The following is a 27,953-nucleotide window of genomic DNA, read 5'->3' as shown; positions in this document are numbered from 1 at the left end:
CACTAGTCCTCACCTAGAGCTGACTATTGGGGGGGATACAACAAAATGGAGCTAATACAAAGAAGTTATATCAAAATAGACACATTTTATTGAGACAAAATAATGATACATAGTAAAAACATATAAAAAAGTAGGAATGGGGCAAAAAATCGGCAGCATCACTGGGGCAAATCCATAAGGTGCAAAATAAGTACATAAGGGATGTTACAAAAATAAGCAGATTACTACGAAATAGTATGAACACAGCCAATAGATCATGGGGGAGATTTATCAAAACCTGTGTAGAGGAAAAGTTGACCAGTTGACCATAGCAACCAATCAGATTACTTCTTTCATTTTAAAAATGAAAGAAGTGCTCTGATTGGTTTGTATGGGCAACTGGTTCACTTTTCCTCTACACAGGTTTTCATAAATCTCACCTCATGTCCCTAAAAGAGGGGAACAAGTGAAAGTGCAATGTGCAGTAGCTGAAAGGTTTGATCTTACAAACAGTATTATCAACCAAGGTGCATGGCGTGGGTCCGAGCGTGCAGCCACCCCAAGACCTTAGTCGGGCAGCATTGTGCAGCCCGATCAGGTGATTTTGTCATGTGATGGCTCCATGACGCACCACTCTGAAGGTCGGCCGCTCGGGCTAGGACGAGAGACATATGTAGTGTGAGTACAGATGGAGCGCGTTACCTTATTGGTCCTGTGTGTATATCCAAGCCTGGTTCATCTGGGATGCAGCAACCCTGAACACACATGTTGCCGCATGCGTGTAAATGTGTGTGTCACATGACTTGTTGTGAGAAAAATGGGGTAGTTTTCCACACAAGTTTTTTTCTGGCATTTTTTTCAGCCACTGCACTTTTTGAGCCAAAATCAGAAGTGAATCCAATAGGAAGGAGAAGTATAAGTCCTTCCTATATATTTCCCATCCCTTTTGAATACACTTCTGCCTTTGGTTGGTTAGGCTCTGGCTAGGGTGGTTTCAAACTTACCATTAGTCCATAAAAAAAACAAAAAAAAAAAACACTATAGAGCATGCAATGAATGGCTCTTTTTTGGGGGGGGAGCCATGGCCAGACACTAGCTAGGCTGGGCTTCGGTTTGGAAACACAGCCTAACGGAGCTCCACAACGCTGATGAGAACATAGTATTACAAGGTGAGGAGAAAAAAAAAATGAAAGCCACAAATCAAAATGGGAAAGGTTTAAACTTTAAAGAGAATCTAAAACCCTGTTCTCAGAGAGCAGAGCGTTCACCCCAGCCAGCCATTAGCATATGCATGACAGGGTGGTGCGGACAGAAAATATGGAGGAGGCAGGGTATCTAGGCGAGCTGGCTCCCCACCTCCATTGCACAGAGTTGCATAATGTGGCTGGAAGGTTAATCGGCAGTAACTCTGCAAATGCTAAATATATTCACGTAAGTGATGACAGTAAGTGAGGGTGGGCTAGCACTTCTCTGTGCTCTCTCCTGTCTGATAGCACTCCTCTGTGCTCTCTCCTGTCTGATAGCACTCCTCTGTGCTCTCTCCTGTCTGATAGCACTCCTCTGTGCTCTCTCCTGTCTGATAGCACTCCTCTGTGCTCTCTCCTGTCTGATAGCACTCCTCTGTGCTCTCTCCTGTCTGATAGCACTCCTCTGTGCTCTCTCCTGTCTGATAGCACTCCTCTGTGCTCTCTCCTGTCTGATAGCACTCCTCTGTGCTCTCTCCTGTCTGATAATACTCCTCTGTGCTCTCTCCTGTCTGATAGTACTCCTCTGTGCTCTCTTGTCTGATAGTACTCCTCTGTGCTCTCTCCTGTCAAATAGCACTACTCTGTGCTCTCTCCTGTCTGATAGCACTCCTCTGTGCTCTCTCCTGTCTGATAGCACTCCTCTGTGCTCTCTCCTGTCTGATAGCACTCCTCTGTGCTCTCTCCTGTCTGATAGTACTCCTCTGTGCTCTCCTGTCTGATAGTACTCCTCTGTGCTCTCTCCTGTCAAATAGCACTCCTCTGTGCTCTCTCCTGTCTGATAGTACTCCTCTGTGCTTTCTCCTGTCTGATAGGACTCCTCTATGCTCTCTCCTGTCAAATAGCACTCCTCTGTGCTCTCTCCTGTCTGATAGTACTCCTCTGTGCTTTCTCCTGTCCGATAGGACTCCTCTGTGCTCTCTCCTGTCTGATAGCACTCCTCTGTGCTCTCTCCTGTCTATTAGGACTCCTCTGTGCTCTCTCCTGTCTGATAGTACTCCTCCGTGCTCTCTCCTGCCTGATAGGACTCCTCTGTGCTCTCTCCTGTCTAATAGCACTCCTTTGTGCTCTCTCCTGTCTGATAGCACTCCTCTGTGCTCTCTCCTGTCTGATAGTAGTCCTCTGTGCTCTCTCCTGCCTGATAGGACTCCTCTGTGCTCTCTCCTGTCTAATAGCACTCTTTTGTGCTCTCTCCTGTCTGATAGCACTCCTCTGTGCTCTCTCCTGTCTGATAGGACTCCTGTGCTCTCTCCTGTTTGATAGCACTCCTCTGTGCTCTCTCCTGTTTGATAGCACTCCTCTGTGCTTTCTCCTGTCTGATAGGGCTCCTCTGTGCTCTCTCCTGTCTGAAAGCACTTTTCTGTGCTTTCTCCTGTCTGATAGGACTCCTCTGTGCTCTCTCCTGCCTCATAGCACTCCTGTGTGCTCTCTCCTACCTGACAGCACTCCTCTGTGCTCTCTCCTACCTGACAGCACTCCTCTATGCTCTCTCCTGTCTGATGGCACTCCTCTGTGCTCTCTCCTGCCTGATGGCACTCCTCTGTGCTCTCTCCTGTCTGATGGCACTCCTCTTTGCTCTCTCCTGTCTGATGGCACTCCTCTTTGCTCTCTCCTGTCTGATAGGACTTCTCTGTGCTCACTCCTGTCCTATCAGACACAGAGGAGTACTATAAGATAGAGGAGAGAGCACAGATGAGTACTATCAGACAGGAGAGAGCACAGAGGAGTGCTATCAAACAGGAGAGAGCACAGGAGTCCTATCAGACAGGAGAGAGCACAGAGGAGTGCTATCAGACAGGAGAGAGCACAAAAGAGTGCTATTAGACAGGAGAGAGCACAGAGGAGTCCTATCAGGCAGGTGAGAGCACAGAGGACTACTATCAGACAGGAGAGAGCACAGAGGAGTGCTATCAGACAGGAGAGAGCACAAAGGAGTGCTATTAGACAGGAGAGAGCACAGAGGAGTCCTATCAGGCAGGAGAGAGCACAGAGGAGTACTATCAGACAGGAGAGAGCACAGAGGAGTCCTATCAGACAGGAGGGAGGACAGAGGAGTACTATCAGACAGGAGAGATCACAGATGAGTACTATCAGACTGGAGAGAGCACAGAGGAGTACTATCAGACAGGAGAGAGCACAGAGGAGTGCTATCAGACAGGAGAGAGCACCGAGGAGTACTATAAGACAGGAGAGAGCACAGAGGAGTGCTATCAGACAGAAGAGAGCACAGAGGAGTACGATCAGACAGGAGAGAGCACAGAGGAGTACTATCAGACAGGAGAGATCACAGATGAGTACTATCAGACTGGAGAGAGCACAGAGGAGTACTATCAGACAGGAGAGAGCACAGAGGAGTACTATCAGATAGAGGAGAGAGCACAGATGAGTACTATCAGACAGGAGAGAGCACAGAGGAGTCCTATCAGACAGGAGAGAGCACAGAGGAGTCCTATCAGACAGTAGGGAGGACAGAGGAGTGCTATCAGACAGGAGAGAGCACAGAGGAGTACTATCAGATAGAGGAGAGAGCACAGATGAGTACTATCAGACAGGAGAGAGCACAGAGGAGTGCTAGCCCACCATGACTTACTGGACTTTGTCTATGCCTATGCTTTAGCTTGGATAAAGCCATGATTTTATAAGCCATGATTTCTAAGAAAATGAAATAACATTTTCTTATTAGGTATATTAGAAAGGTTAATCTTTTGCTCATATATACAACATATAAGAAGTTTTTGTGCCTGACAGTGCCCATTCCAGCCTTAAGCCAGTAACACATCCAGCAAAAAGAAGAAATAGTCCTTCCTTTAAAACCGCTGCTATAAAAACTGCTGCGTTTTCCCACAAACGCTGTGTGTGACCTCATTTATACACATCCCCCATTTATTTTGTTCTTGCCTTTGCCCTCAAACACTGCATGAAACCCCGTGAAGGAGAGAGGTGTGTAGGTGTGAAGAACTTGTTGCGTTGCACCCAGTCAGTCAGTCAGTCCTCCCAGTGTGGAGCAGGGAGTGGTGTAACCTGAGCCCCGGATTGTTTACCAGCTCCAGACCCGGGCAGGGAGCAGCGCGGCTCCGCCTCTCACACAACAGGTCTGTACAGGGCCCTATGAGTCACTGGCCGGGAGCAAGGTGCGGCTCTCCCCCTTGTAAGCGGCGGTGCCAGTCCTGAGTGCTCACTTGTGACGAGGGACACTACACGGAGGAGAGAAGCCGGCTCTGCTACATCTGACCCCGATACCAGCGAAACATGTTCAAGTGCGGCATCGCCTACCCCAGGTGTAAATGGATCCTGCCCCTGCTTCTGCTCTGCGCCATCATCTTCGATATCATCGCCCTGGCCGGGAGGGGCTGGGTAGAGACCGAGTCTGGCAGGGAGTACGCTTCTCTATGGGAGACCTGTAGGACCACCGACAATTCATGCAGGTCCCTCATGGACTACGGTGAGTGTGGGCACAGCTGAGGGCACCCCTGGCATTACAGTCTACATATAACTCATGCCATGTCACTGACCTCTGCAGAGTCACCTGTCACATCCCTGGGGGATGGCACACAAGCCAGATATAGCAGAGCCAGAAGAGTTGTCTTCTCATGTTACATAGTCTCCATGGCATAGGACTGTATGTTATAGAACTAAAGCAATGTTACCCAACCAGTACTGCAAAACTACAACTCCCAGCATGCCTGGACAGCCAACGGCTGTCCGGGCATGCTGGGAGTTGTAGTTTTTGCAACAGCTGAAGGCACCCCCCTCTTTCTAGTATGCCTGGTCAGGTTTACATTTTGTGGGGTGTGTCTTTTAGAGAGCAAAGGTCCCTGGTGTCACCATGTTCGCAGACTATATATAAGGACGGAAGCAACAAGTGCATATGTGACAAAGCCCAGGGACCGAATATTTTAGACAGGCGTGCCTTTTGCGTAGCCCCGTTTTTGGGAGGTTGGTATAGATCGGTGAAGTAGTACCCTTGTACTTTAGGTAAATGGTAACAGAACCCGCCATACTATCTGTAAGGGGAAGGACGGATTGGCCATACTTGATTATCCTTTATATAAGCCACCACAGATGTCCCCATTGAATTAACATGCATGCTCGGCTGAGTGCAATGTGCATGTGTAGGGCGAGCTGAGGGTTGTATAGGTAGCTTTAGTGTGGTTAGTGCACCTGTCTCCTCACACATACTGAGGTGGTCCTTAAAGCAAATTTCTACGATCTATTTACAACAGGGGTCTCAAACTCACAGGCTGTGGAACGAAATTTTGTGGCCCAATGCACAGGGCTGGATGGGGCTACAGGCCCCTATGTTAAAATAGGCCCAGACGCCCATATAGGTGGCATGCTTCATAGGCCGCCAGGCGCTTGCACTGTCCGTGGTCACAAAACACTGAACGCGGTCACGAGTGGTGTTAATAGAGCTTGTAGTGGTGTGACCACTGCCGTACATCGGACGTAGAGCTTGTATGGTGGATGGGGCATGAGGAACAGTAATGGAGGGGAAGAGGGGGTGCAGGCATGAGGAACAGTCATGGATAGGAAGAGGGGGTGCAGGCATGAGGAACAGTCATGGATAGGAAGAGGGGGTGCAGGCATGAGGAACAGTGTTGGAGGGGAAGAGGGGGTGCAGGCATGAGGAACAGTCATGGATAGGAAGAGGGGGTGCAGGCATGAGGAACAGTCATGGATAGGAACAGGGGGTGCAGGCATGAGGAACAGTCATGGATAGGAAGAGGGGGTGCAGGCATGAGGAACAGTCATGGATAGGAAGAGGGGGTGCAGGCATGAGGAACAGTCATGGATAGGAAGAGGGGGTGCAGGCATGAGGAACAGTCATGGATAGGAAGAGGGGGTGCAGGCATGAGGAACAGTCATGGATAGGAAGAGGGGGTGCAGGCATGAGGAACAGTCATGGATAGGAAGAGGGGGTGCAGGCATGAGGAACAGTCATGGATAGGAAGAGGGGGTGCAGGCATGAGGAACAGTCATGGATAGGAAGAGGGGGTGCAGGCATGAGGAACAGTCATGGATAGGAAGAGGGGGTGCAGGCATGAGGAACAGTCATGGATAGGAAGAGGGGGTGCAGGCATGAGGAACAGTCATGGATAGGAAGAGGGGGGGCAGGCATGAGGAACAGTATTGGCTAGGGAGAGGGGGTGCAGGCATTAGAAACAGTCATGGATAGGAAGAGGGGGTGCAGGCATGAGGAACAGTCATGGATAGGAAGAGGGGGTGCAGGCGTGAGGAACAGTGTTGGAGGGGAAGAGGGGGGTGCAGGCATGAGGAACAGTATTGACTGGGAAGAGGGGGTGCAGGCATGAGGAACAGTGTTGGAGGGGAAGAGGGGGTTCAGGCATGAGGAACAGTATTGGCTAGGAAGAGGGGGTGCAGGCATGAGGAACAGTCATGGATAGGAAGAGGGGGTGCAGGCATGAGGAACAGTCATGGATAGGAAGAGGGGGTGCAGGCATGAGGAACAGTGTTGGAGGGGAAGAGGGGGTGCAGGCATGAGGAACAGTATTGGCTAGGAAGAGGGGGTGCAGGCATGAGGAACAGTGTTGGAGGGGAAGAGGGGGTGCAGGCATGAGGAACAGTGTTGGAGGGGAAGGGGGTGAAGGTGTGAATGTGTACACATTCGGAGGGCGCAGTGTCGGACAGTATTATATTTATAGGACGCAGTGTGTGGCAGGGTTAAATTCAGAGCATGATGGGCCATTATATATGAGGGGCGCATGATGGGGGCATTATATGTTAGGGGCGCATGCGGCCCAGCCGCTACCTCCAGTGGCCCCCAGATAATTTGAGTTTGAGACCCCTGATTTACAATAAAGGGTCCAACCGATATGAGTTAAGGGCTATACCAGTGCTGGGTCCCCTTCAGAGTTTTCCCCTGCCCACCTCTGGACAGGGAAGTACTCGGCACTGACCCCTAATAAATTGAGGACATATTGTAGCTGTCACTTTATTAGATGGTTATGCTGCTTAAAGGGGTACTCCAGTGGAAAACAATTTATTTTGGTGCCAGAAAGTAAAACAGATTTGTAAATTACTACTTTTTAAAAATCTTAATCCTTCCTCTACTGATCAGCTGCTGTATGTTCCACAGGAAGCTCTTTTTGAATTTCTTTTTTGTGTTTCTTTTTTGTGCTCTCTGCTGACACTTCTGTCCATGTCAGGGACTGTCCAGAGTAGGAGAGGGTTTCTATGGGGATTTACTCCTTCTCTGGACAGTTCCTGACACAGAGATATGTGTCAGCAGAGAGCACTGTGGTCAGACTGGAAATAACTACACAACTTCCTCTGTAGCATACAGCAGCTGATAAGTACTGGTAGAATTAAGATTTTTAAATAGAAGTCATTTACAAATATGTTTAACTTTCTAGCACCAGTTGATTTAAAAACTGATGTGTGAAGATCTTCTCCAGCACTGTTCACCTTTTGGCCTGTGACGAATGCCATAGAGGAGCGTCCCACACCCTTAGGGTCCCATGAAAAGAATATGTACAGCATGGAGTCTTTTTTTATTAGCAACAGCTATATTTAGGAAAGTCTGTAATGCTTTATATCTAGATACCTCTCCAATACAGCCTAAAACTGAAGTGCATCAATTGGCATTAGTTGTCCAGGATCAAGCGGTCATTCTTAGGCTGCATTCACACTACGTTTGAAGCCTACGGCTGGGAAATTTCAATACCGGGCGCTCCCGTATCCAATCCGGACCCGCGTAGATTCTCATTCACATTAATGAGCCAACTGGCGTCAGACATTGATTCCGGACAGCTAATTTTTTGCCCGTGACCGGACCTAAAATTGTGGTATACTACGGTTTTAGGTCCGGTCACAGAACCGGATACAGCGCAAAAATGAGCCGACCGGAGTCACTGTTTGACTCCGGTCAGCTCAATAAAGTGAATGGGTTTCGCCACCAGTCCGGCCGTCATACAGGGGCTCTGGGTTTTGAAATCTCCCTGCCGTAGGCTGCAAACGTAGTGTGAATGCAGCCTTAGTACTGGCTGTGGGCAGCAAGATGTGTTCCCCTGTCCATCAATCCAGCATCCAAATTTAGGAGCTGGATGATGTGAACAGTCCCATTAAAATGAAAGGGATTAGTTTTACCATCGGTTTCCCTCCGGTGCTGTAGAAACTCTGCCTGATGTGTGTAAAGAGGGCCTAAGGCTGCTTTCACACTATATAAATACCTCCGTAATAAAAACCCTGGAAATCCGCCGTTAAAAAATCCCATTATAGTCTATGAGATTTTTCCTATAGCTGTTTTAACCCGTTATCGCCCGTTATTAATAAGGGACGTTATTTTGTGATGGGCGGATGAACGGAAGAAATAGTGCATGCACTATTTCCCCCATTACTATCGCCCGTCACAAAATAACGGCCAGGGTTTCCAGGGTTTTTATGACGGGCGTAAAAGGTAGCTTTTAGCATGTTCTAAAGGAAAGGGGTTCTATTCATGTTTTTTAATGTATATACCAGGAGCTGCAGATTTCCCCATTGACTTCAATGGGGAAGTCAGAATATAGTGTGCACTGAGGCTAATCTCCAGAGATCGCTCTAAGTATAGAATGTTTTCTCAATTTGTTAATAAACTCCAAAGGATCCTTTAACCTCCTCACCTTTAAAGCTCCCACCATCCTTTTTTTTTTTTTTCTGTCCCTGCCTTAAAATTTTTTTTTGCTATCTGAGAAATGGCTTTTTGTCTGCCTGGTAGTGTGCTCACTTACCAGGCAGACTTCCCCAGCAGGTGCGATGTCACTGATGCCTGCTGGGGGGCCAACTTCCGCCCTTAGTTCACCTATACAAGGTGCCTCCAGCTGTTTCACCACTACAACTCCCAGCTTGCCCTGACATCTATTGGCTGTCAGGGCATGCTGGGAGTTGTAGAGGTGAAACAGCTGGAGCCACCCTGTGTTGAAAACAATAACTTTGTTAGGGCCATGGCCACGACGCTACCCCGAACCCCGTTCTTCCCCTTCCCGGTGAAAACAATAGTTTTGTTAGGGCCGCGGCGTTACATAAGTACTACAACATATCAAAAATAAAGTTTGGTGACAGTGCCCATTTAAACACATACTTCATGCAGAACAAGTCTATGTCTGCAGCACATTGGTAGTGTACAGTATGGATGAGGGCTTGTAAAGAGCTTTTGATTTTAATGTTTACCGTAGATCAGTTGGGCTCAGTTCACATGACGCTACGTGAGTACGTTTGGCTAATGCATCATGAAAACTGCTAGCGCATGCACCAAACCTAACCATGGATCCCCATAGACCAGTGTTTCCCAACCAGGCTGCCTCCAGGTGTTGCAAAACTACAACTCCCAGCATGCCTGGACAGCCAAAGGCTGAAAAGGTTTTGTTTTCACACCGTACAATTTCTGGTACAAATGAAATGTTTTATTTATTCTCTGGGTCAATACGATTAAAATGATACCCATGATTATACAATTTTCTATTACTTTTGCGCTTAAAAAAAAATCGCAAACTTTTTAACCACATTAGTACGTTTAAAATCCCCCTATTTTGAAGACCTATAACTTTTTCATTTTTCTGTATAAGCGGTGGTAGGAGGGCTCATTTTTTGCGCTGTGATCTGTACTTTTTATTGATAACATATTTGCTTATACAAAACTTTTATTGCATTTTTAATTAATTTTTTGGGAATAAAATGTTATAAAAAGCAGCTATTTTGGACTTTTTTTTTATTTTTTACGTTCACGCCATTCACCGTACGGGATCATTTACATTTTATTTTAATAGTTCGGATATTTACGCACGCAGCGATACCAAATGTATATAAAATAATTTTTTTACACTTTTTGGGGGTAAAATAGGGAAAATGGGACAATTTACGTTTTTATTGGGGGAGGGGGTTTTTCACATTAGTTTTTTTACTTTTTTTACTTTTATTTTTACACTCTTAGTCACCATAGGGGACTATTTATAGCAACCATTGGATTGCTAATCCTGTTCAGTGCTATGTATAGGACAAAGCACTGATCAGGGTTATCGGTGATCTTCTGCTCTGGTCTGCGGGAAGGCAGATCAGAGCAGAAGACTCCCAGAAGGCAGCAGAGCCAGATGAGGGGACCTCCGTCTGCCGTGCAGGATGATTGGATCGCCGCGGCAGCGCTGCGGGCGATCCGATCATCCTGTTAAGTGACCGCGATGCTGCAGATGCCGTGATCGATATTGATCACGGCATCTGCGGGGTTAATGGCGGACATCCGCGGGATCGCGGGTGTCCACCATTACCGGCGGGTCCCTGGCTGCGATCCACAGCCGGGACCTGCCGCGCATGATGCCGGCATCGCTCCGATGCCCGCGGTTATGCTCAGGACGTAAATGTACGTCCTGGTACGTTAAGTACCATGTCCCCAGGACGTACATTTACGTCCTGCGTCGTTAAGGGGTTAAATGTGAGTGCAGGTGCAGTGACCAAGAAAAAAAAAATTATATATATTTAAATCTACAGCATATACATTTCGGTGTTGGACATGCTTGAAAAGTCAACATCTGCAGTTGTTTCTTTTTTTTAATGTAAAAACCAAAAATAGAAAGGAAACTGAGCCGTTTACTGCTGACAGCTGCAAAAATGCAAAGTGAGCATGGTGGCTGGTGCGGGTCTGTAGAAGAATTTGGGAAGTTTTAGTTTGCAATGTTTATTTATTTTTTTGCATATTTAGCAACTTGCAAATGTAGGTTCTGTTAGGAGAAGTGTACAACTTGAGGCTGACTCTGAAAGGCATTAGGTAACACTGGATCATTCTAGTTTGTTTTTCTGTTAACACGTCCAGTTTTTGTGTGGAAAATATTTCTTTCTTTCTTAATGAAAAGCTGCCTCAGCAGTGGTCAGTGAGACAGGCCATGGAGTGTGTGCTCACAAAGTTCAGTCTGTCTCCTCCACTCCCTCCCAATCCCCCTAGGTCACAGGCTTGCTACATTTCTAACATTCCTGATAGATGAAGCTTTCTTCTTGTGTCCTTGGTAAAATCTTCGCACTCAGTACAATGTGTCTAGGCCTTTTGTTAAGAGTGTAAATCTCCGCACAAGGGGAATAGCAGTGCCGAGGAGCAAGCTTCTGTCTCTGTGCTGGGGAGGAAGCTTCTGTCTCTGTGCCGGGGAGCAAGCTTCTGTCTCTGTGCCGAGGAGGAAGCTTCTGTCTCTGTGCCGGGGAGCAAGCTTCTGTCTCTGTGCCGAGGAGGAAGCTTCTGTCTCTGGGCCGAGGAGGAAGCTTCTGTCTCTGTGCTGGGGAGGAAGCTTCTGTCTCTGTGCTGGGGAGGAAGCTTCTGTCTCTGTGCTGGGGAGGAAGCTTCTGTCTCTGGGCTGGGGAGGAAGCTTCTGTCTCTGTGCTGGGGAGGAAGCTTCTGTCTCTGTGCCGGGGAGGAAGCTTCTGTCTCTGGGCCGGGGAGGAAGCTTCTGTCTCTGGGCCGGGGAGGAAGCTTCTGTCTCTGGGCCGGGGAGGAAGCTTCTGTCTCTGTGCCGGGAAGGAAGCTTCTGTCTCTGTGCCGGGGAGGAAGCTTCTGTCTCTGTGCCGGGGAGGAAGCTTCTGTCTCTGTGCCGGGGGAGGAAGCTTCTGTCTCTGTGCCGGGGGAGGAAGCTTCTGTCTCTGTGCCGGGGAGGAAGCTTCTGTCTCTGTGCCGGGGAGGAAGCTTCTGTCTCTGTGCCGGGGAGGAAGCTTCTGTCTCTGTGCCGGGGAGGAAGCTTCTGTCTCTGGGCCGGGGAGGAAGCTTCTGTCTCTGGGCCGGGGAGGAAGCTTCTGTCTCTGGGCCGGGGAGGAAGCTTCTGTCTCTGTGCCGGGAAGGAAGCTTCTGTCTCTGTGCCGGGGAGGAATCTTCTGTCTCTGTGCCGGGGGAGGAAGCTTCTGTCTCTGTGCCGGGGGAGGAAGCTTCTGTCTCTGTGCCGGGGGAGGAAGCTTCTGTCTCTGTGCCGGGGAGGAAGCTTCTGTCTCTGTGCCGGGGAGGAAGCTTCTGTCTCTGTGCCGGGGAGGAAGCTTCTGTCTCTGTGCCGGGGAGGGAGCTTCTGTCTCTGTGCCGGGGAGGGAGCTTCTGTCTCTGTGCCGGGAAGGAGCTTCTGTCTCTGTGCCGGGGAGGAAGCTTCTGTCTCTGTGCCGAGGAGGGAGCTTCTGTCTCTGTGCCGAGGAGGGAGCTTCTGTCTCTGTGCCGAGGAGGGAGCTTCTGTCTCTGTGCCGAGGAGGGAGCTTCTGTCTCTGTGCCGGGGAGGGAGCTTCTGTCTCTGTGCCGGGGAGGAAGCTTCTGTCTCTGTGCCGGGGAGGAAGCTTCTGTCTCTGTGCCGGGAAGGAAGCTTCTGTCTCTGTGCCGGGAAGGAAGCTTCTGTCTCTGTGCCGGGGAGGAAGCTTCTGTCTCTGTGCCGAGGAGGGAGCTTCTGTCTCTGTGCCGTCTTCTGCTGTTACTTATAGAAAAAGAAAATCCTTTAAAGTACAATCTTGGATGTTTGTGGCATGTATGGCCACTTTTCTCCATTCATGCTTCAGCAGTTCTCTATATAGGTGGGGGCCTGGGCCCTATTTGTAGGATGCAGTTTTCTACATAGCTGGAGACCTGGCACTTATTAGTAGGATGCAGTTCTCTATATAGTCGGGGACCTGGGCCCTATTAGTGGGGTGCAGTTCTCTGTATAGTCGGGGACCTGACCCCTATTAGTGGGAAGCAGTTCTCTGTATAGTCGGGGACCTGGGCCCTATTTGTAGGATGCAGTTTTCTATATAGTTGGAGACCTGGCACTTATTAGTGGGGTGCAGTTCTCTAAATAGATGGGGACCTGGCCCTTATTAGTGGGGTGCAGTTCTCTAAATAGATGGGGACCTGGCCCTTATTAGTGGGGTGCAGTTCTCTAAATAGATGGGGACCTGGCACTTATTAGTGGGGTGCAGTACTCTAAATAGATGGGGACCTGGCCCTTATTAGTGGGGTGCAGTACTCTAAATAGATGGGGACCTGGCACTTATTAGTGGGGTGCAGTACTCTAAATAGATGGGGACCTGGCCCTTATTAGTGGGGTGCAGTACTCTAAATAGATGGGGACCTGGCCCTTATTAGTGGGGTGCAGTACTCTAAATAGATGGGGACCTGGCCCTTATTAGTGGGTGCAGTTCTCTAAAATAGATGGGGACCTGGCCCTTATTAGTGGGGTGCAGTTCTCTAAAATAGATGGGGACCTGGCCCTTATTAGTGGGGTGCAGTTCTCTAAATAGATGGGGACCTGGCCCTTATTAGTGGGGTGCAGTTCTCTAAATAGATGGGGACCTGGCCCTTATTAGTGGGGTGCAGTTCTCTAAATAGATGGGGACCTGGCCCTTATTAGTGGGGTGCTGCGGCTGTCCTTAGCCTATGAGCAACAGCCTATTAGCAACACTAACAGGTGGTGGCTTTCTCGGACAAGAGCTTTCCAAACGTTACATAAACACTTTAGCGACTGTCAGGTTAAAACATTCCCGTCATTTAGAAATACTTTAGACATGTCAAGCAGACGTTGCTGACACCCCCACTGATCTCTAAATACAGCAACAAGAAGTATGCGGCACCATAATGGAGCCCGTCACCCGCCACATGCTTCACCCTTTGGGACCCTGACTGACCAATATTTTCACATGTCTGAGTGACATGCCAAAAGGTTTAGAAATGGATACATTAATGGTCTGAGGAGAGAAAATCCCTGTAAGTTTATACTGTCACAGTTTCTTAGATAGATTTTTTAAAGATTTAACCTCTTAGGGCCAGCCTTGTCTATATTTTAAAAGATGATATTGACATCATGAGGTGGTGTTGTTCTTCAGAGCTCTAAGGGCTCATTCACACTATGTATTTTCTGAGTGGAATTCTGCTCGAGAAAATATGGTGCAGCACCCTCACATTCTTTTCAATGGGATTCTGCTGCAGTAGTCACACTACAAAATTTCCTATGTGGACATTCCACCATGGAAATCCCAGACCCCAGACTCCCGGAAGAATAAATACATACACTATTTTGTCGGAATCCGCTAGAAATGGATTGCAGTCTATGTAGACTGTGCAATTCCGAGTTTTACTGGGGCTGGTTTGTTCTGCCTGCTACTGATGGAGTCTGGAGATTCCATAGTGTATAGGAGCCCTATAGGCTCTTTCTATGTGTTACATCATTGCCTATTGATGACATTACAGTGGAATTGACTGTATATGTAATGTGGATGGTACAAACAACAATGTAAAGTATGTTCCTCTGAAATGACCATCTGCTGCTTTTCATTGCTCTTACGGTCCTGATATAATACATGATAAAAGGGAAGATTCATGGCACTGAAAAGTGTAAGCGCCCATGCACACTACAGAATTTCCACCCAGAGAAATTGCAGGCGGGCATTCCATGTGCAGCAGGCACTGCCAGAATGATTCAGCGCCATGACCACGCGGACATTCATTGTCCCCATTGACAGCAATGCAGTTCCACACAGACTTCACCACAGAAACAATGCAGCAGAATCCTATTGACAACAATACGAGGCTGCTGCGGTGGAATTCTGTAGTGTGCGTGGGCCCTAAAAACTCGTATGGCACTTGCTGCCTTGCTGGAAGACTAGTACATTTTGTTAGTAAAAGCTATAGCATTTCATGGATGGTCTGAAGTTAGATTTTGGACAGCCAACTGACACCTGTTCCCTTTGACTCCCCCATACCCATTTGGCTCGGCATGTGTACTTAGTAAGCGAGGGTTAATAAGCTGCTTCCAAACACCTTTGGGTTTTATGCATCTAATGTCATTTAAAAATGTCCAGTTTTAGTCAGTATTAATATCGGGTGTATGGGCACCTTAAAGGGGTACTCCACTGGGGGGAAAAAATTATAATAATCAACTGGTGCCAGAAAGTTAAACACATTTGTAAATTACTTCTATTTAAAAATCTTAATCCTTCCAACACTTATCAGCTGCTTTATGCTCCACATGAAGTTCTTTTCTTTTTAAATTTCTTTTCTGCCTGACCACAGTGCTCTCTGCTGACAGGATAGGTTTGCTATATGGATTTTCTCCTCTGGACAGTTCCTAAAATGGACAGAGGTGTCAGCAGAGAGCACTGTGGCCAGACAGAAAAGGAATAAAAAAAAAAAAACTTCCTGTGGAGCATACAGCAGCTGAGAAATACTGGAAGTATTAAGATTTTTTAATAGAAGTATTTTACAAATCTGTTTAACTTTCTGGCACCAGTTGATTTAAAAAAAAAATGTTTTTTTCCCAGTGCAGTACCCCTTTAAAGCATACCTGTCTCCAAAGGAAGAGCAGATAGAGAAGTGAGCAGCTCTGTGTCAGACCTTTACCCCGGCCCCCTAGACTTACACTATGAGGCCGCCCAGGTCTCGGGAGAGAATGCACTGAGCGTGCACTTCTCCCTGCTTTTTCTACTGATCGGTCGGGGTATAAACAATTTAACTACTAATATGAAGTACTATACCAGAACCTGGGAGCAGGAAGACAATCCTTGGCAGATCACTTGCCTCTCCCTGCTTTGTACCTGCCTGGTATATGGGGTGGGATGTAGTGTATAATACAGTGGACATTTACTTTTAAGGGGTATTCCAGGATTTTGGAACTTTAAACCTATGTGCCCGTGATACCACTTTATGCTTGCTGTTAATATGCTTAAAGGGGTACTCCACTCCCCAGCGTTTGAAACATTTAGTTCCGAATGCTGGGTGCGGGCTTCAATGCAAGTCTAAGGGAGGGGGGTGACTGCCGTACGCCCCCTCCCTTAGACTTGCATTGAGGGGGCAGGGCGTGGTGTCACGAGGGGCGGGACGTGATGTCACGAAGGGGGCGTGGTGTCCCCCCCCCCCAAGCCCACACCCAGCATTCGGAACTAAATCTAAATGTCCCGAATGCCGGGGAATGGAGTACCCCCTTTTAAATTACCCGTATGCAGTGGATCATACTTTTCTTTTTGGATTTTTATGCCCCTGGAGGAGGTTCAGCATTCTTGTGCCATATGGATTACTATCGTCTTGTGCCTTTCCCATCTTGCTCGAGACAACAGCTGATCAGGGGGCTTGGCATCTCTTCGTCTTCCCTCACAAACCAGCCCCCCATGGTGTGTGCAGCCCTTTTGTATACGTCACCGTGCCTATGTTCCTCTATATTGATAAATCTCCCCCATATATCATATATTTGGAGAGGATTACTATGGGAATGTACAATGCTCGGGGGAATATTCTGGACACCATTTTCTTATGTACATTGTACAGTAAAGCCTTTAGTGTAAGTTCTGGTTTCCACATCTTGTGCACAGACGTGCTGTGTTCTCATAGATTGCTTTGCATAAGGCAGATCCTTTTATAAAGCTGGTGTCAGCATTATACCCAGATGATGTACAGAGCAGCATATCATCATGTTTACCCACCCACACATGTAAAGTCCCTGCTCCGCCATACCAGTTGGGTGGAGACCTAGTTTGCTGGAGGGCAAGGTGTTGTGTGAAAGTCTCATCCATCTCTTGTAGAAACCTGTCTACTAAATCTAGAAATCTTTACTTCAAGCACTTCTTTTTATTTTACTAATAATACTTTTTTTTTCATTTGAACTTAGACTTTTTTGTTTGTAATATTTTTTTGCTGCATAACTGATATTTGATTTCCTGTATGTAATTGAAGTGTAATCACTGTGAAATGATGTCACTTTTTAATTGTTAGTCTGTGTTGCTGTCAGTAAATGCAGACATTCTTATTTAAACATATAGGCTGGAACTCAAAGGGGGGTTTTAGTAAGAACAGAGTTTTCATATGCCAGTCTTGTGTAAAACTCTGCCTGTATTAGCTGTGCTGGATTGACTGTGAGGTGCCAGGCACAAAGATCTAAGCCAGCTCAGAGTTGGTGCCGATTCTTGCGGCAATTTACAATTGCGTGCGTCTGTAAAAAGCATTTTGTTTTTGCTTTATATTTATTAGGCCTCTGTTAGCTGATTCCGTTCAAATGACAGGAGTTAAAGGGTTACTCCGTTCCCCAGCGTCCGGAACATTGAGTCATGAATGCTGTGTGTGGGCTTCCGTGTTCACGTCCGCCCCCTCGTTCCATCACGTGCCCCCTCGTTCCATCACGTGCCGTCATGTGAAGTCTATGGGAGAGGGCGTGACATCCGTTGTTCCCCCCCCTTCCCATAGACTGTCATTGATGGGGCAGGCCATGACATTTACGAGGGGGCGGGCCTGAACACGGAAGCCCGCACACAGCGTCCAGGAACTCAATGTTCCGGTGTGAGGTGGAATTTTGCGGACGCTGGGGAGCGGAGTAACCCTTTATATGGAGGGGAAAAAAAGTCAGATTTTTAATTCTTTTTCCCCCTACTGATAACCCACTGACATCAGATAGAAACCTAACTGACCCCATTCAAACTTAAAGGGGTACTCTGCTTCTATACTTCTTATCCCCTATCCAAAGGGTAGGTGATATGATTTCTGATCGCTGGGGGGACCTGCTGCTGGGACAGCTCATGATCACGTAAATGTGCAGAACACCAGGGTGCTGCGTAGGGTCCCAGTGGCCAGACCACCCGCGATCAGACATCTTTTCCCTTATCTTTTGTTTGCCTCTTTAATGGACAGTCAGTGTATTCTAACTAACCATAGGCTATCAGAGATACTAAAAGAAATCCAGATTACAGATAGGCTCAGGGGGAGATACATAGAGACCCTTAAAAACCTGATTAAGATCCCAGGAGGGAAGAAGATTGCAAAGATGAGAGGCAGCAAACATAAAGCATTCACCCATCTGGATCAACTAGAGGAGTATTAAAGAAAGGAGATGATGCTGAAATGTGTAACCTCAGAGTGCTCAGTGTAAGACCAGGGCCAGAGCATTGTCCATCTATAATCATATTGTCCAGAAGACCTAACCAGCTTCTTTTTGGCCAGTATAGAGCAATGATGATCAAGAGAGTTGGTTTTCCCATCATTTTCTGAAGTACTCTTGGAATAATTGGAATCTGAAAGGCGTATGCCAGTTGAAAGTCCCATAGGCATATACTCCTAGAGATGAATCCTTTGGGTTGAGGGAGAAAAATATTGGAAGCTTCTGGTATTGAAGAGAGGCAAACAGATCTGCATCTTATTAGATCCTGGAATACAGCGGAATCCCATTGTAGTGTATTGACTATAAATTAATGCATATTTTTTATGCAGATTTCCATGCAGAAATTCTGGGGTGTGAACATAGTCTTAAAGGAGTAGTTCAGTGGTGAGCAACTTATCCCCTATCCTAAGGATAGGGGATAAGTTGCAGATCGCGGGGGGTCCGACCGCTGGGGCCCCCTGCGATCTCCTGTACGGAGCCCCGACAGCCCGCGAGAAGGGGGCGTGTCGACCTCCGCACGAGGCGGCGGCCGACACGCCCCCTCAATACAACTCTATGGCAGAGCCGAAGCGCTGCCTTCGGCAATCTCCGGCTCTGCCATAGAGATGTATTGAGGGGGCGTGTCGGCCGCCGCCTCGTGCGGGGGTCGACACCCGCTATCTCGGCGGAGAGCCGGGGCCTCGTACAGAGAGATCGCAGGGGGCCCCAGCGGTCGGACCCCCCCCCGCGATCTCAAACTTATCCCCTATCCTTAGGATAGGGGATACGTTTTTCACCACTGGACTACCCCTTTAAGCTACCTTTCAGATAGATGGCTGTGAGGGACCTCTTCCCAGTTCCACCCAATGTATTGAAGGGTTCCTTTTTTGGGGGGAGCCCTGATGTCTCACCAAGTTGACTGTGGTTATATTGTCTGAATATACCTTTACATGTGAATCTCTCAGGAGAGGAGCGGCTGCCTGTAATGCTTCCCTGACAGCTGCTACCCAAGATCTCGGCCCAGACACTCCCAATCCTCTTTTGCTTACATCTGTGGTAGTTGCAATGGCTGGTACTGTATGCCAGACAGCGCCTTTCTTCACGCTGGACATGTTTGTCCACCACACAAGGGACACTTTCACCCATTGGGAAATCCTGATCTTCTTCTCCAATGACATTAGATTGAGGTTCCATGAGGGACTGTTTTATTGGTCTTGAACGAGCCTGAGCCCAATTAACCACTGGGATACAGGCTAGGGAAAAAAGGCCTGAGACAGACCTTCTCTCTGCCTTGACCTATAGGGACAGGCAATAAACGTGATAAGTGCGGTAAGAATGGGCATTTTAAACTTTATGTATTTTCTGTCCCTATTGATGTATGGGCCCTAACCTCCTATGGTGCTGTCATGGAAGTCTACTGAAGAAATGTGTTCGCTCATGATAAAGATTTACGTCTCCCCCTCCCTATACATTGTTAAATGACTGCCAGTGCTGTTTTTAGAAGTGTTTTTCTTATTCATGGATTTCCTTGTTGTTCAGTTTAATAAACCATTAATATGCATGTCCTTCTTTTCCAGCCTGGGGCAGAGCGACTGCTGCACTGATGGTCATTGGCATCATCATCCTCATCTTCTGCTTCATCCTCTCCTTTGTTGGACTGTGTATACCACGTATCTCTTTGCTCAGAGTTATCGGAGGGCTTCTCTTTTTGGCTGGTAAGAATAAACATACATGTAATAGAAGTATCCCCTTATTTGTTGAATGGAACACCTACTACATATTACTGTGTTTTCTATGTGAATGCAAATGTATATAAAAAATGTCTATATATAATTTTTATTTTATTTATTTATTGTCTAAAGTTTTCAGTTCACCATTATTCTTATTTGTTCCAATCTTCATATAAATAACATTGTTATTTTTGGACCTACAGTCTTATTACACTTTTGCTATTCCTTATAAGGGCAACTGGACATCATAGAAGGGGTCTCCTGGTGTGCACCCTTTCTATGACCTAGAGTAGACCGCCACCAGCAAGTTAGAGTATTAAATGGTTGACCATTCAATTAATGGTATCATGTAATGCTACATTTTATTTGCTGTAGATATTGTCTGGCACCAACTTTACCTGGCACCTGATAAAGATACATTTCTGCATACATTTTATAATTTTGTAAATTATAAAAAATGAGAGTTAATTCACAAATATTTGTTGTATGGGCAGACCTGGCTGGCTGTCTATTCTTCGGACACAAAAGTAAAGCTACTGCCTGCTGCATTAGATAGTCCGCTCTCATTTAGGGTGTCCAAATATGAATCTTTTCTGCATCCTCCTTAGCTGAGCTGAATAAGATTTAAGAGTTAAAGGGGTACTCCGGCCCTAAGACATCTTATCCCCTAAGATGTCAATCTCTCATGCAGCACCCACTTGTCTCAGCTGCATGGAGTGAAGATCGCTCCGTGTCTGATGGCTCGCAAACACGGGGCCAGAGTATCGTGACGTCACGGCTCCGCCCCCTCAATGCAAGCCTATGGAAAGGGTTGTGGTGAACGCCAAGCCCCCCCCCCCCCCCCCCCCCCCGCTCCATGTTTGTGAGTCATCAGACATGGAGCGGTCTTTGCTCCGTGCAGCTGAGACAACTGGGTGCTGCATGAGAGATTGTGGGGATGAGATGTCTTAGGGCCGGAGTACCCCTTTAAAGGGCTATTGCTTGCTACTGCTGTAAAGTAACAAACTACACCATGCTCTCATTACCCAGTCAGCGCTTCTTATTCCCCCCCCTCCCTGGTGTCTGTATTTACTTCATCTGATGATACGCTCTCCCTGCTCTGCTGATGATGATCTCAACACACTGCAGCCATCAGAGTGGATTGGTATTATCCGAGTTGGCATCACATACAGGCGTATACCATTATGTTTAGGGAAATGTATAGAATTCAGTATTGTTATGAAACAATTTCATAAATAAAAGCTTTTCTATAAACATGGTAAACTAAAGAAAAAAGGATTGGGACACAGATTAACATTTCTTTCATTTTCAGTTATCCTGCAGATATGCGCTCTGGTCATTTATCCGGTGAGATACACATCTGATGTGGCTTTGAATGTGGAAAGCTACCTGTACAGCTGGACCTATGGCTTTGGCTGGGGCAGTACCATCATTATGTTCGGTTGTGGAGTCTTCTTCTGCTGTCTTCCCAATTTTGAGGATGAACTACTGGGGAATGTCAAGACCAAATACTTCTATACATCTTCCTAAATTTAAGACTGCATCTTTTTTTTATTTCTCAACCTTTGGAAAGAGACTATCATGTTTGAGTGGGCCCAGTCTGTTGGGTTTCTAAATTCCATTTGCTACTTCTATTTGTACATTTGACCATACAAAAAAAATGCAATTTGATATATATTTTTTCTACAATTAATATTTGTACTTGAGTAGAATATCTTTTTCCCTGCTAAATGCTTTGTCATGTCCCTTATGTGATATGATACTTAGTTTTCTTTAGTACTACTGTAGTGTCAGTTGTAACCTTATCTGGGTGCTGTAGTGAAGGCATATTCCTAACATGCAAAGATCACCACTTTATTACTTCATGTGGTTGAATGTAGCATTTGTTTCACACTACAGATACACCAGGATTAAGAGGAAATGTTCCCATTACCAGCCTCCTGTTCCCATCCCCAATGTCCTACATTGTTAACATACAGACATCCACCCCACAGTAGTGGTGGGAAGTTTTAGTGGGCAACTGTTTCTGCCAGAGTTCCCGCATTGCTCAGGTCGCTTCCTGGTCACCTTGTGGGTTTATTCATGGATCTAATCTTATATTAATGGACATTGCTATGGTAAGCGGAAAAAAATCATGTTATTAACTGCTATTATTCAATTGCTACTATACCCGAAAGCTGTCTTTAGCATTTGAAGCAACGCTGAAGACAGCTTCCGGGTATAGTAAGAAATCCCGCGCAGTATCGTCCAGGACTCGGCCGAGATGAGACGGAGAGTGTAAGACAACGTATGAATATTCATTAGCCGGGCGGTGCTGCGGGCCGGGCGGCGGTTACGTCACAGTGCCAGTTGAAGGCAGTAACCCTGCCCGTGCCAGTTAGCAGCTAATTTGAATATACTGAAAACCAGCTATAACGGGCGAACGGCGCAGCGGATCCGGGCAAGGTAGGACTCAAAATGTTCAGCGTCTCCCGCACTATCCACAGATACCTGTGGATAGTGCGGGACAAAACATATGACAGTTTTCCTTTAACTTATGAAGAAACCTTTGCCCATGAATCCGCCCAATTGAGATGGGTCCTGTTATCTGTCAGCCTATTCACTTAGAATATTACGGCACCAAGGTTTTTATAGCATAGTGTCACTTTAAATACTTAATATCACTGAAGTTTAAATAAAAAAAAAAAAGTCCAGTTACTGAAAAGTGTGTTTTTAGTTTTTACTGAAAAGTTTTTTTTAGTTTGTGTACTATGTTTGCTTTTAAGGGTTGTATGGATGAAAGTACATAAAGCATAAAAATAGCCTTGAATACATGTAGTAGGTAATAGGCATATTAGGAAAAAGTCTGTAAAAAAACTATGTATTTATATCATCTAATCTTTCCTAAAAGGTTCATGCTGGTTTTGTTTTTTTTCTTAGTCCTTGATAGACATTGTGGGCGATTTATTAAAGGGGTACTTCACTAGCCATTGCTCGGAACATTTAGTTACAAACACTGTGCGCGCGCTGCGGGGGTCTGCCACGCCTCCTCAATGCAAGTCTATGGGAGGGGGCGTGAGACAGGCCTTAGACAGGCTGAAGATCTAGACCAGACCCAAGTTTATCCCAAGTTTTGTTGTTAATCTGCCGCACTGTCTTATATATAGTATTTTTAAACCTTGTTCTTTCCATAGACCTTATTGGAGCACAATTTATAGAGTAGCCATCACATCTCATGTACATTAAACAAATGTCCTATTGATTTAAAAAGGCCTTTTGTTCTGCCTCATTTCCCCTACATCTTGATCAGCAGCCTCTAACTTTAGCAATAACAGCAGATCATGGGGGCCCAGAAATGATAAGGGACAGTTCTTCTAAAAATTGCAAAACTACAACTCTCAGCATGCCTGGACAGCCAACGGCTGTCCAGGCATGCTTAGAGTTGTAGTTTTGCAACATTTGGAGGACCTAAGTTTGGTGACCACTGATCTAGAACCACTAGTCTATTGGCATTAGGTTGGTACAAAGAGTTATTGTTCTGTGAGCACCCACATTATATCCCTGTACTGTAAATAGTATTATTCAGCATAGAAACATTGGTTTTAATTGCAAAGTATGAAAAATCCCACATTATATGTAACATTGTGTTTCCATGCTCTTATTTTCCTGCTTGCCTTTTTAATAAAGTAAAAATACAAAACTGAGCAGTGTGTCATTTGGCCAGTTTAGTGAAATGGTGTGGAGTCTCTGTCTGTCTAGTTCAAAACTATTATTAAAGGCTATGTCCAGCTTCATAACCAGCTATTCCAAATGCATTTAAAAGGGGAAATAAAGCAACATTGCTAATACTCGGAAACACACTTTCCTATGCAAATATTTGACTCTATGCTAACACTAAATACAAATGCTAGACAGCCTTCTCCAGCAGTCATATTGCCTTTCTTCTATCTGCTGCAGCTTTCTAACCAAATCTTTTTTAGTAAGAACTAGCTGAGTACCCGGCGTTTCCCGGTTTTTCCTTCCTAATCCTTGTTGGGGAGGAAAATAAACAAAGGAGGAAGCTTTTGACTTCATATCCCGTCCTCATATATTGTTATCATATCCCGTCCTCCTCTCCCGGTCCTCCTCTCCCGGTCCTCCTCTCCCGGTCCTCCTCTCCCGGTCCTCCTATCCCGTCCTCCTATCTCGACCTCCTTTCCCGTCCTCCTATCCCGTCCTCCTATCCCGACCCGTAATATGTGTACCAGTTATTGAAATATCTCCAGCCGTACGGAAGTTATGTGGGAACATACATTTCCCATTGATTTGCATGGGACTTTAAACAAAAACCCGAGCCTCACAAATGAGGGTAGTTAGGGGTTAAATTAACTATCCTATATTTTAAGTGGATATATAAGTAACATGTGACCAAGTATTATCGAAATATCCAGCAGTTTGGAAGTTATGCAGGAAATATCCAGCCGTTTGGAAGTTATGCAGTAACATATATTTTCCATTGACATGTATGGGACTTTAAACATAAACCCCGCCCCTGGCAAATGGGGGTGAGTAAGGGTTAAATCACCTATCCTATGTTTGTTGTTGACATATAAGTAACATGTGTGCCAAGTTTCATGTTAATATCTTTAGCCGTTTGGACGTGATGCTGGAACACACACACACACACATACACACACACACACGTTGAGTTGGGAAAAGGAGTATGACTGCAGAATTTGACTGTCCAGGGTTTGTTTGTAACATGTCAACGTCTAGACATAAAGATCTGTATAGAAACTGGACACAATATTTGTTGCAAACCGGCTTAATTTGTAATGTACAAACATTGGAACAGTTAAAAATTGGTTGAGAAGGTAAACTAAGCTATGAGCTTGTACTACACAATCTACTCTCTAACCAGGATCATTATAAACTCCTAATGCAAAAATGTTAGCACATCTATCTTATTTACAGACTGTAAATCTTTTTATTTTTAAAATATCGTTTAATTAATGTACCAGGGTGTGTCTGTTTTTACTGGTGCTCAGTTGGGGTCAGGTGGATGCGTATGCAGCCAGTTCAGAAAATAGACACCCTGCGGGTGAAGGGACCTGCCATTGCTACAAATGTGTAGAGGTGGAGCACAGCATCAATGGCCTAGGTACATGGCTAGATATTGTTACGTTGTAATGGTCTCACCAGTTTTATATTCATGTTAAAGGACAACTGTAGTGGTACACATTTATATGTGCCCGGGCGGCCTCAAAAATAAACTCATACATACCTTCCTACGAGCCCCGTTGGTCCGGCACAGGCCTCACGGTCCGGCAGTGCTGACGTCATTCCACTTCCTGGGGACTCCGCAGAGACGTTGGCGTATCACCGGCCGTAGCGTCCCGCCCCGGTCTGTGATAGGCTGAGCCCACTGTCATGTAAAAAGACAGCCAGAGCTCCTTACATGATAGTGGGCTCAGTCTATCACCAACCGGGGCGGGACATCGCTACGGCCGGTGATACGCCGACGGCTCTGCGGCGTCTCCGTCCCCAGGAAGTGGAATGAAGTCAGCACTGCCAGAACGTGAGGCCTGTGCCGGACCAACGGGGGCTCGGAAGGTATGTATAAGTTTATTTTGTTTATTTTTGAGGCACGGGCATATATAAATGTGTACCACTACAGTTGTCCTTTAACTTCAAGTATTGCTGTCATTTGTTTAAACTTTTTACATGTTGTCCAGAAATTTTAAAAAGTTTAGATCACATCTGGTCTCAGGAATATCACCAGATATAAGACAGCAGATCTGACCTTTTCACTCCATAGATTTGAGCAATGAAAGGGTCAGATATGATTGACAAATGCAGAGTGAGGCACGCCCAGCATTAACTCATGGTCGCAGTGGGTATCAGGAGTGACACTTGATGCGATCTAAACTTTCGACACGTATAGACGCATACCAAAAGTTTTATCAAATGACTGACTCTTTAAAAAGAACCTGTGGCCAACTCCCCCAAAATTGAGATTGCATTACCTTCACTTTGGGTACCCTGATGACTTTTTTTTTTTTCTTGATATGCCCTTCCGTTCCTAAAATGTATGGGTTTATAGTTTGTCTGACGGTTCAGGGAATCAGTCAGATGTGCATGAGTTTAATTTAAAAAATTGGAGCGGATATCAGATAATGGGTGGGATTATACAGTCAAGGGTGTGCATTAGGCCTAGGCACCTCAAAATGTAAAACATTCACACCCCCTCACTGTATAATCCCACCCATCACCTGATATTTACTCCCATTTTTAAAATTAAGTTCACGCCCATCTGACTGATACCCTAAATTAAAAAATCTATAAACCAACATATTCCATATATAGGAATGGAAGGGTGTATCATGAAACTGTTAAAAGGCTTTTGATCAGCGCATTAGTTTTTTAGTAGATAGTAAAATCTAATTGATTTGGGTTGTCCACAGGTACACTTTAAATGGGCACTGTCAGATATAAAAACTTTTTATATATTGTACAACTTGGCAAAACAATAGTTTTTCTAATATACTTCTTTAAAAATTTTCACATTTTATTAAAGAAAACTTCCTCCTAAAATCCCACCACTAGGGGTCCCCATACCTTCTGGGACACTGATAAGTCCCACAGCAGCATGAGGGTGTCCAAGGGTCATGGACATGAGATGGCTGATTGACAAGGCTTCAGGAAGAACACAGCCTGCAGCAACACTGCTGTAAACCAGTTTTACCAAACATGTGCCTCCAGCTGTTGCAAGACAAACTCCAAGCATGCCTGGACAGTCAAAGGATGTATGGGTATTTTGGGAGTTGTAGTTTTGCAAAAGCTGTAGGCACACAGCTGAAGACAACACTGCTGCAAAAAAAGTTATGCAAACACTGTACCTCCAACTTTTCCAAAACTAAAAGTCCCAACATTACAGGACTGGCAACGGATGATACACATGAAGGATCAAGGAAGATGTAAGTTATACACTCACTATATTCTCTTAGGTAGAGTACAGGCAATCTCCAATAATCATTGTGTGTACAGAATGAAACCAGAGAGGAAAGTGTTAGAGAGCATGGCTGCCAGGTCTGAGTCAGCAAAATAGGGGAGGGGAGGAGTCATCACAGTGCAGGCAAGAGAAGGACACGCCCTTTCCCTCTGAGAAAAGGAGAAAGACATTGAGCAGCTATAATATGCCAATTTTTAGTGAAATATGGGTGATAGATACATAAAAGTTACCTGTACATGATCAGAAAGAGGTACTGAGTAACATGACAGTTTTTTTTTTGTGGGATCTGACAGATCCTCTTTAACCTCAATGGGTAGTCAATAAAGTCAGTCGGATCAGTCTAATTTTTAGCAGTATTCGGTTTTTTTTCCTCCCTTTGTGGGTACGTTCACATATGCAGATTTTTGCTGCAGATTTTGCTGCCCATTGACTTCAATGGGCAGAAAAATATGCTGATGCAGATATGCAGCAGGAAGCACTCTTTCAGTGTAAACATAGTTTTAGCTAATCTTGGATGAGAGAAGTGTCAGGAGTTAGTCTCAACATGCATGATCCTCTTGTTCTCAGAGGAGTAGTGCGTCTCCTTGAGAATTTGCTGTACAGTCCAGCGAGCTCTTTTCCTGGAAATTATTTACTTTGCACGTTCCTTGTCATGGTGCATTGCACGGCTTGTAAGACTGCATATGCAACTTTGGCAGTCTCCTCAAGTATACACACTAATCCATTAGAACCTCACTGGCCAAGCATCACCCTGAGCAAGAAATCCAAAACAGCTGCGTACATTCTCATTATGGGGTATTAAAGGCCCAACTCCTATATTAATATTTATTTAGTAGAAAAAGCAAAAGTAAGCAATTTTGCATATACATGTTATTAGCAAAATTGCTTACTTTTTATGTTCTGCCCATTCTCTGTTTCCATTGTTTACTGCTCATTGCCTTGGTTACTGACCACCGTGCTGCTGTTGAAGCAGATGGTTGGGCTGCTGATGTCATGCTCTCCTTGCTCGACCACCTTCTGTATGTGGTAAGTGCCTCATATATGGCTCCAGGGCTTGTGTTCTGTTCTTGGAACCATCTGTGATGAGCGTAACACACAGGTGGTGGCCAGGCAGGGGAGCATACAGGGGCAGGAGAGGTAAACCGTTGCCACTGATGATGGATTCTCTGTCTTAGAACAAGAGGGTCGGGCAGTTAAAATCAAACATGCCCAATAATTC

At 45.9% G+C, this 27,953-nt stretch overlaps 1 protein-coding gene across 1 annotated transcript; it reads left to right on the top strand.

The window, feature by feature from the left end:
* Positions 1 to 4,231: 4,231 nt before the first annotated feature.
* On the top strand, positions 4,232 to 23,447 carry PERP (p53 apoptosis effector related to PMP22). Its single transcript, XM_056566656.1, has 3 exons — positions 4,232 to 4,665; positions 19,612 to 19,749; positions 21,077 to 23,447. Exons 1-3 carry the CDS (start codon positions 4,473 to 4,475, stop codon positions 21,292 to 21,294), a joined length of 549 nt encoding a protein of 182 aa, XP_056422631.1. The 5' UTR covers positions 4,232 to 4,472; the 3' UTR covers positions 21,295 to 23,447.
* Positions 23,448 to 27,953: the final 4,506 nt, after the last annotated feature.

Source organism: Hyla sarda, chromosome 3, assembly GCF_029499605.1.
Source record: "Hyla sarda isolate aHylSar1 chromosome 3, aHylSar1.hap1, whole genome shotgun sequence".
In the NCBI taxonomy this organism is placed as follows: Eukaryota; Metazoa; Chordata; class Amphibia; order Anura; family Hylidae; genus Hyla; species Hyla sarda.
Note: the sequence above shows the minus strand (reverse complement) of the source record. Positions and strands in the feature narration are given on the sequence as shown.

What these genes read in the sequence shown, in the direction of transcription:
- PERP (XM_056566656.1), top strand. Translation starts at nt 4,473, where the DNA reads ATGTTCAAGTGCGGCATCGCCTACCCCAGGTGTAAATGGATCCTGCCC. An exon ending in CAGGTCCCTCATGGACTACG is followed by an intron (nt 4,666 to 19,611) that starts GTGAGTGTGGGC and finishes CTTCTTTTCCAG; the next exon opens with CCTGGGGCAGAGCGACTGCT. An exon ending in AGGGCTTCTCTTTTTGGCTG is followed by an intron (nt 19,750 to 21,076) that starts GTAAGAATAAAC and finishes TTTCATTTTCAG; the next exon opens with TTATCCTGCAGATATGCGCT.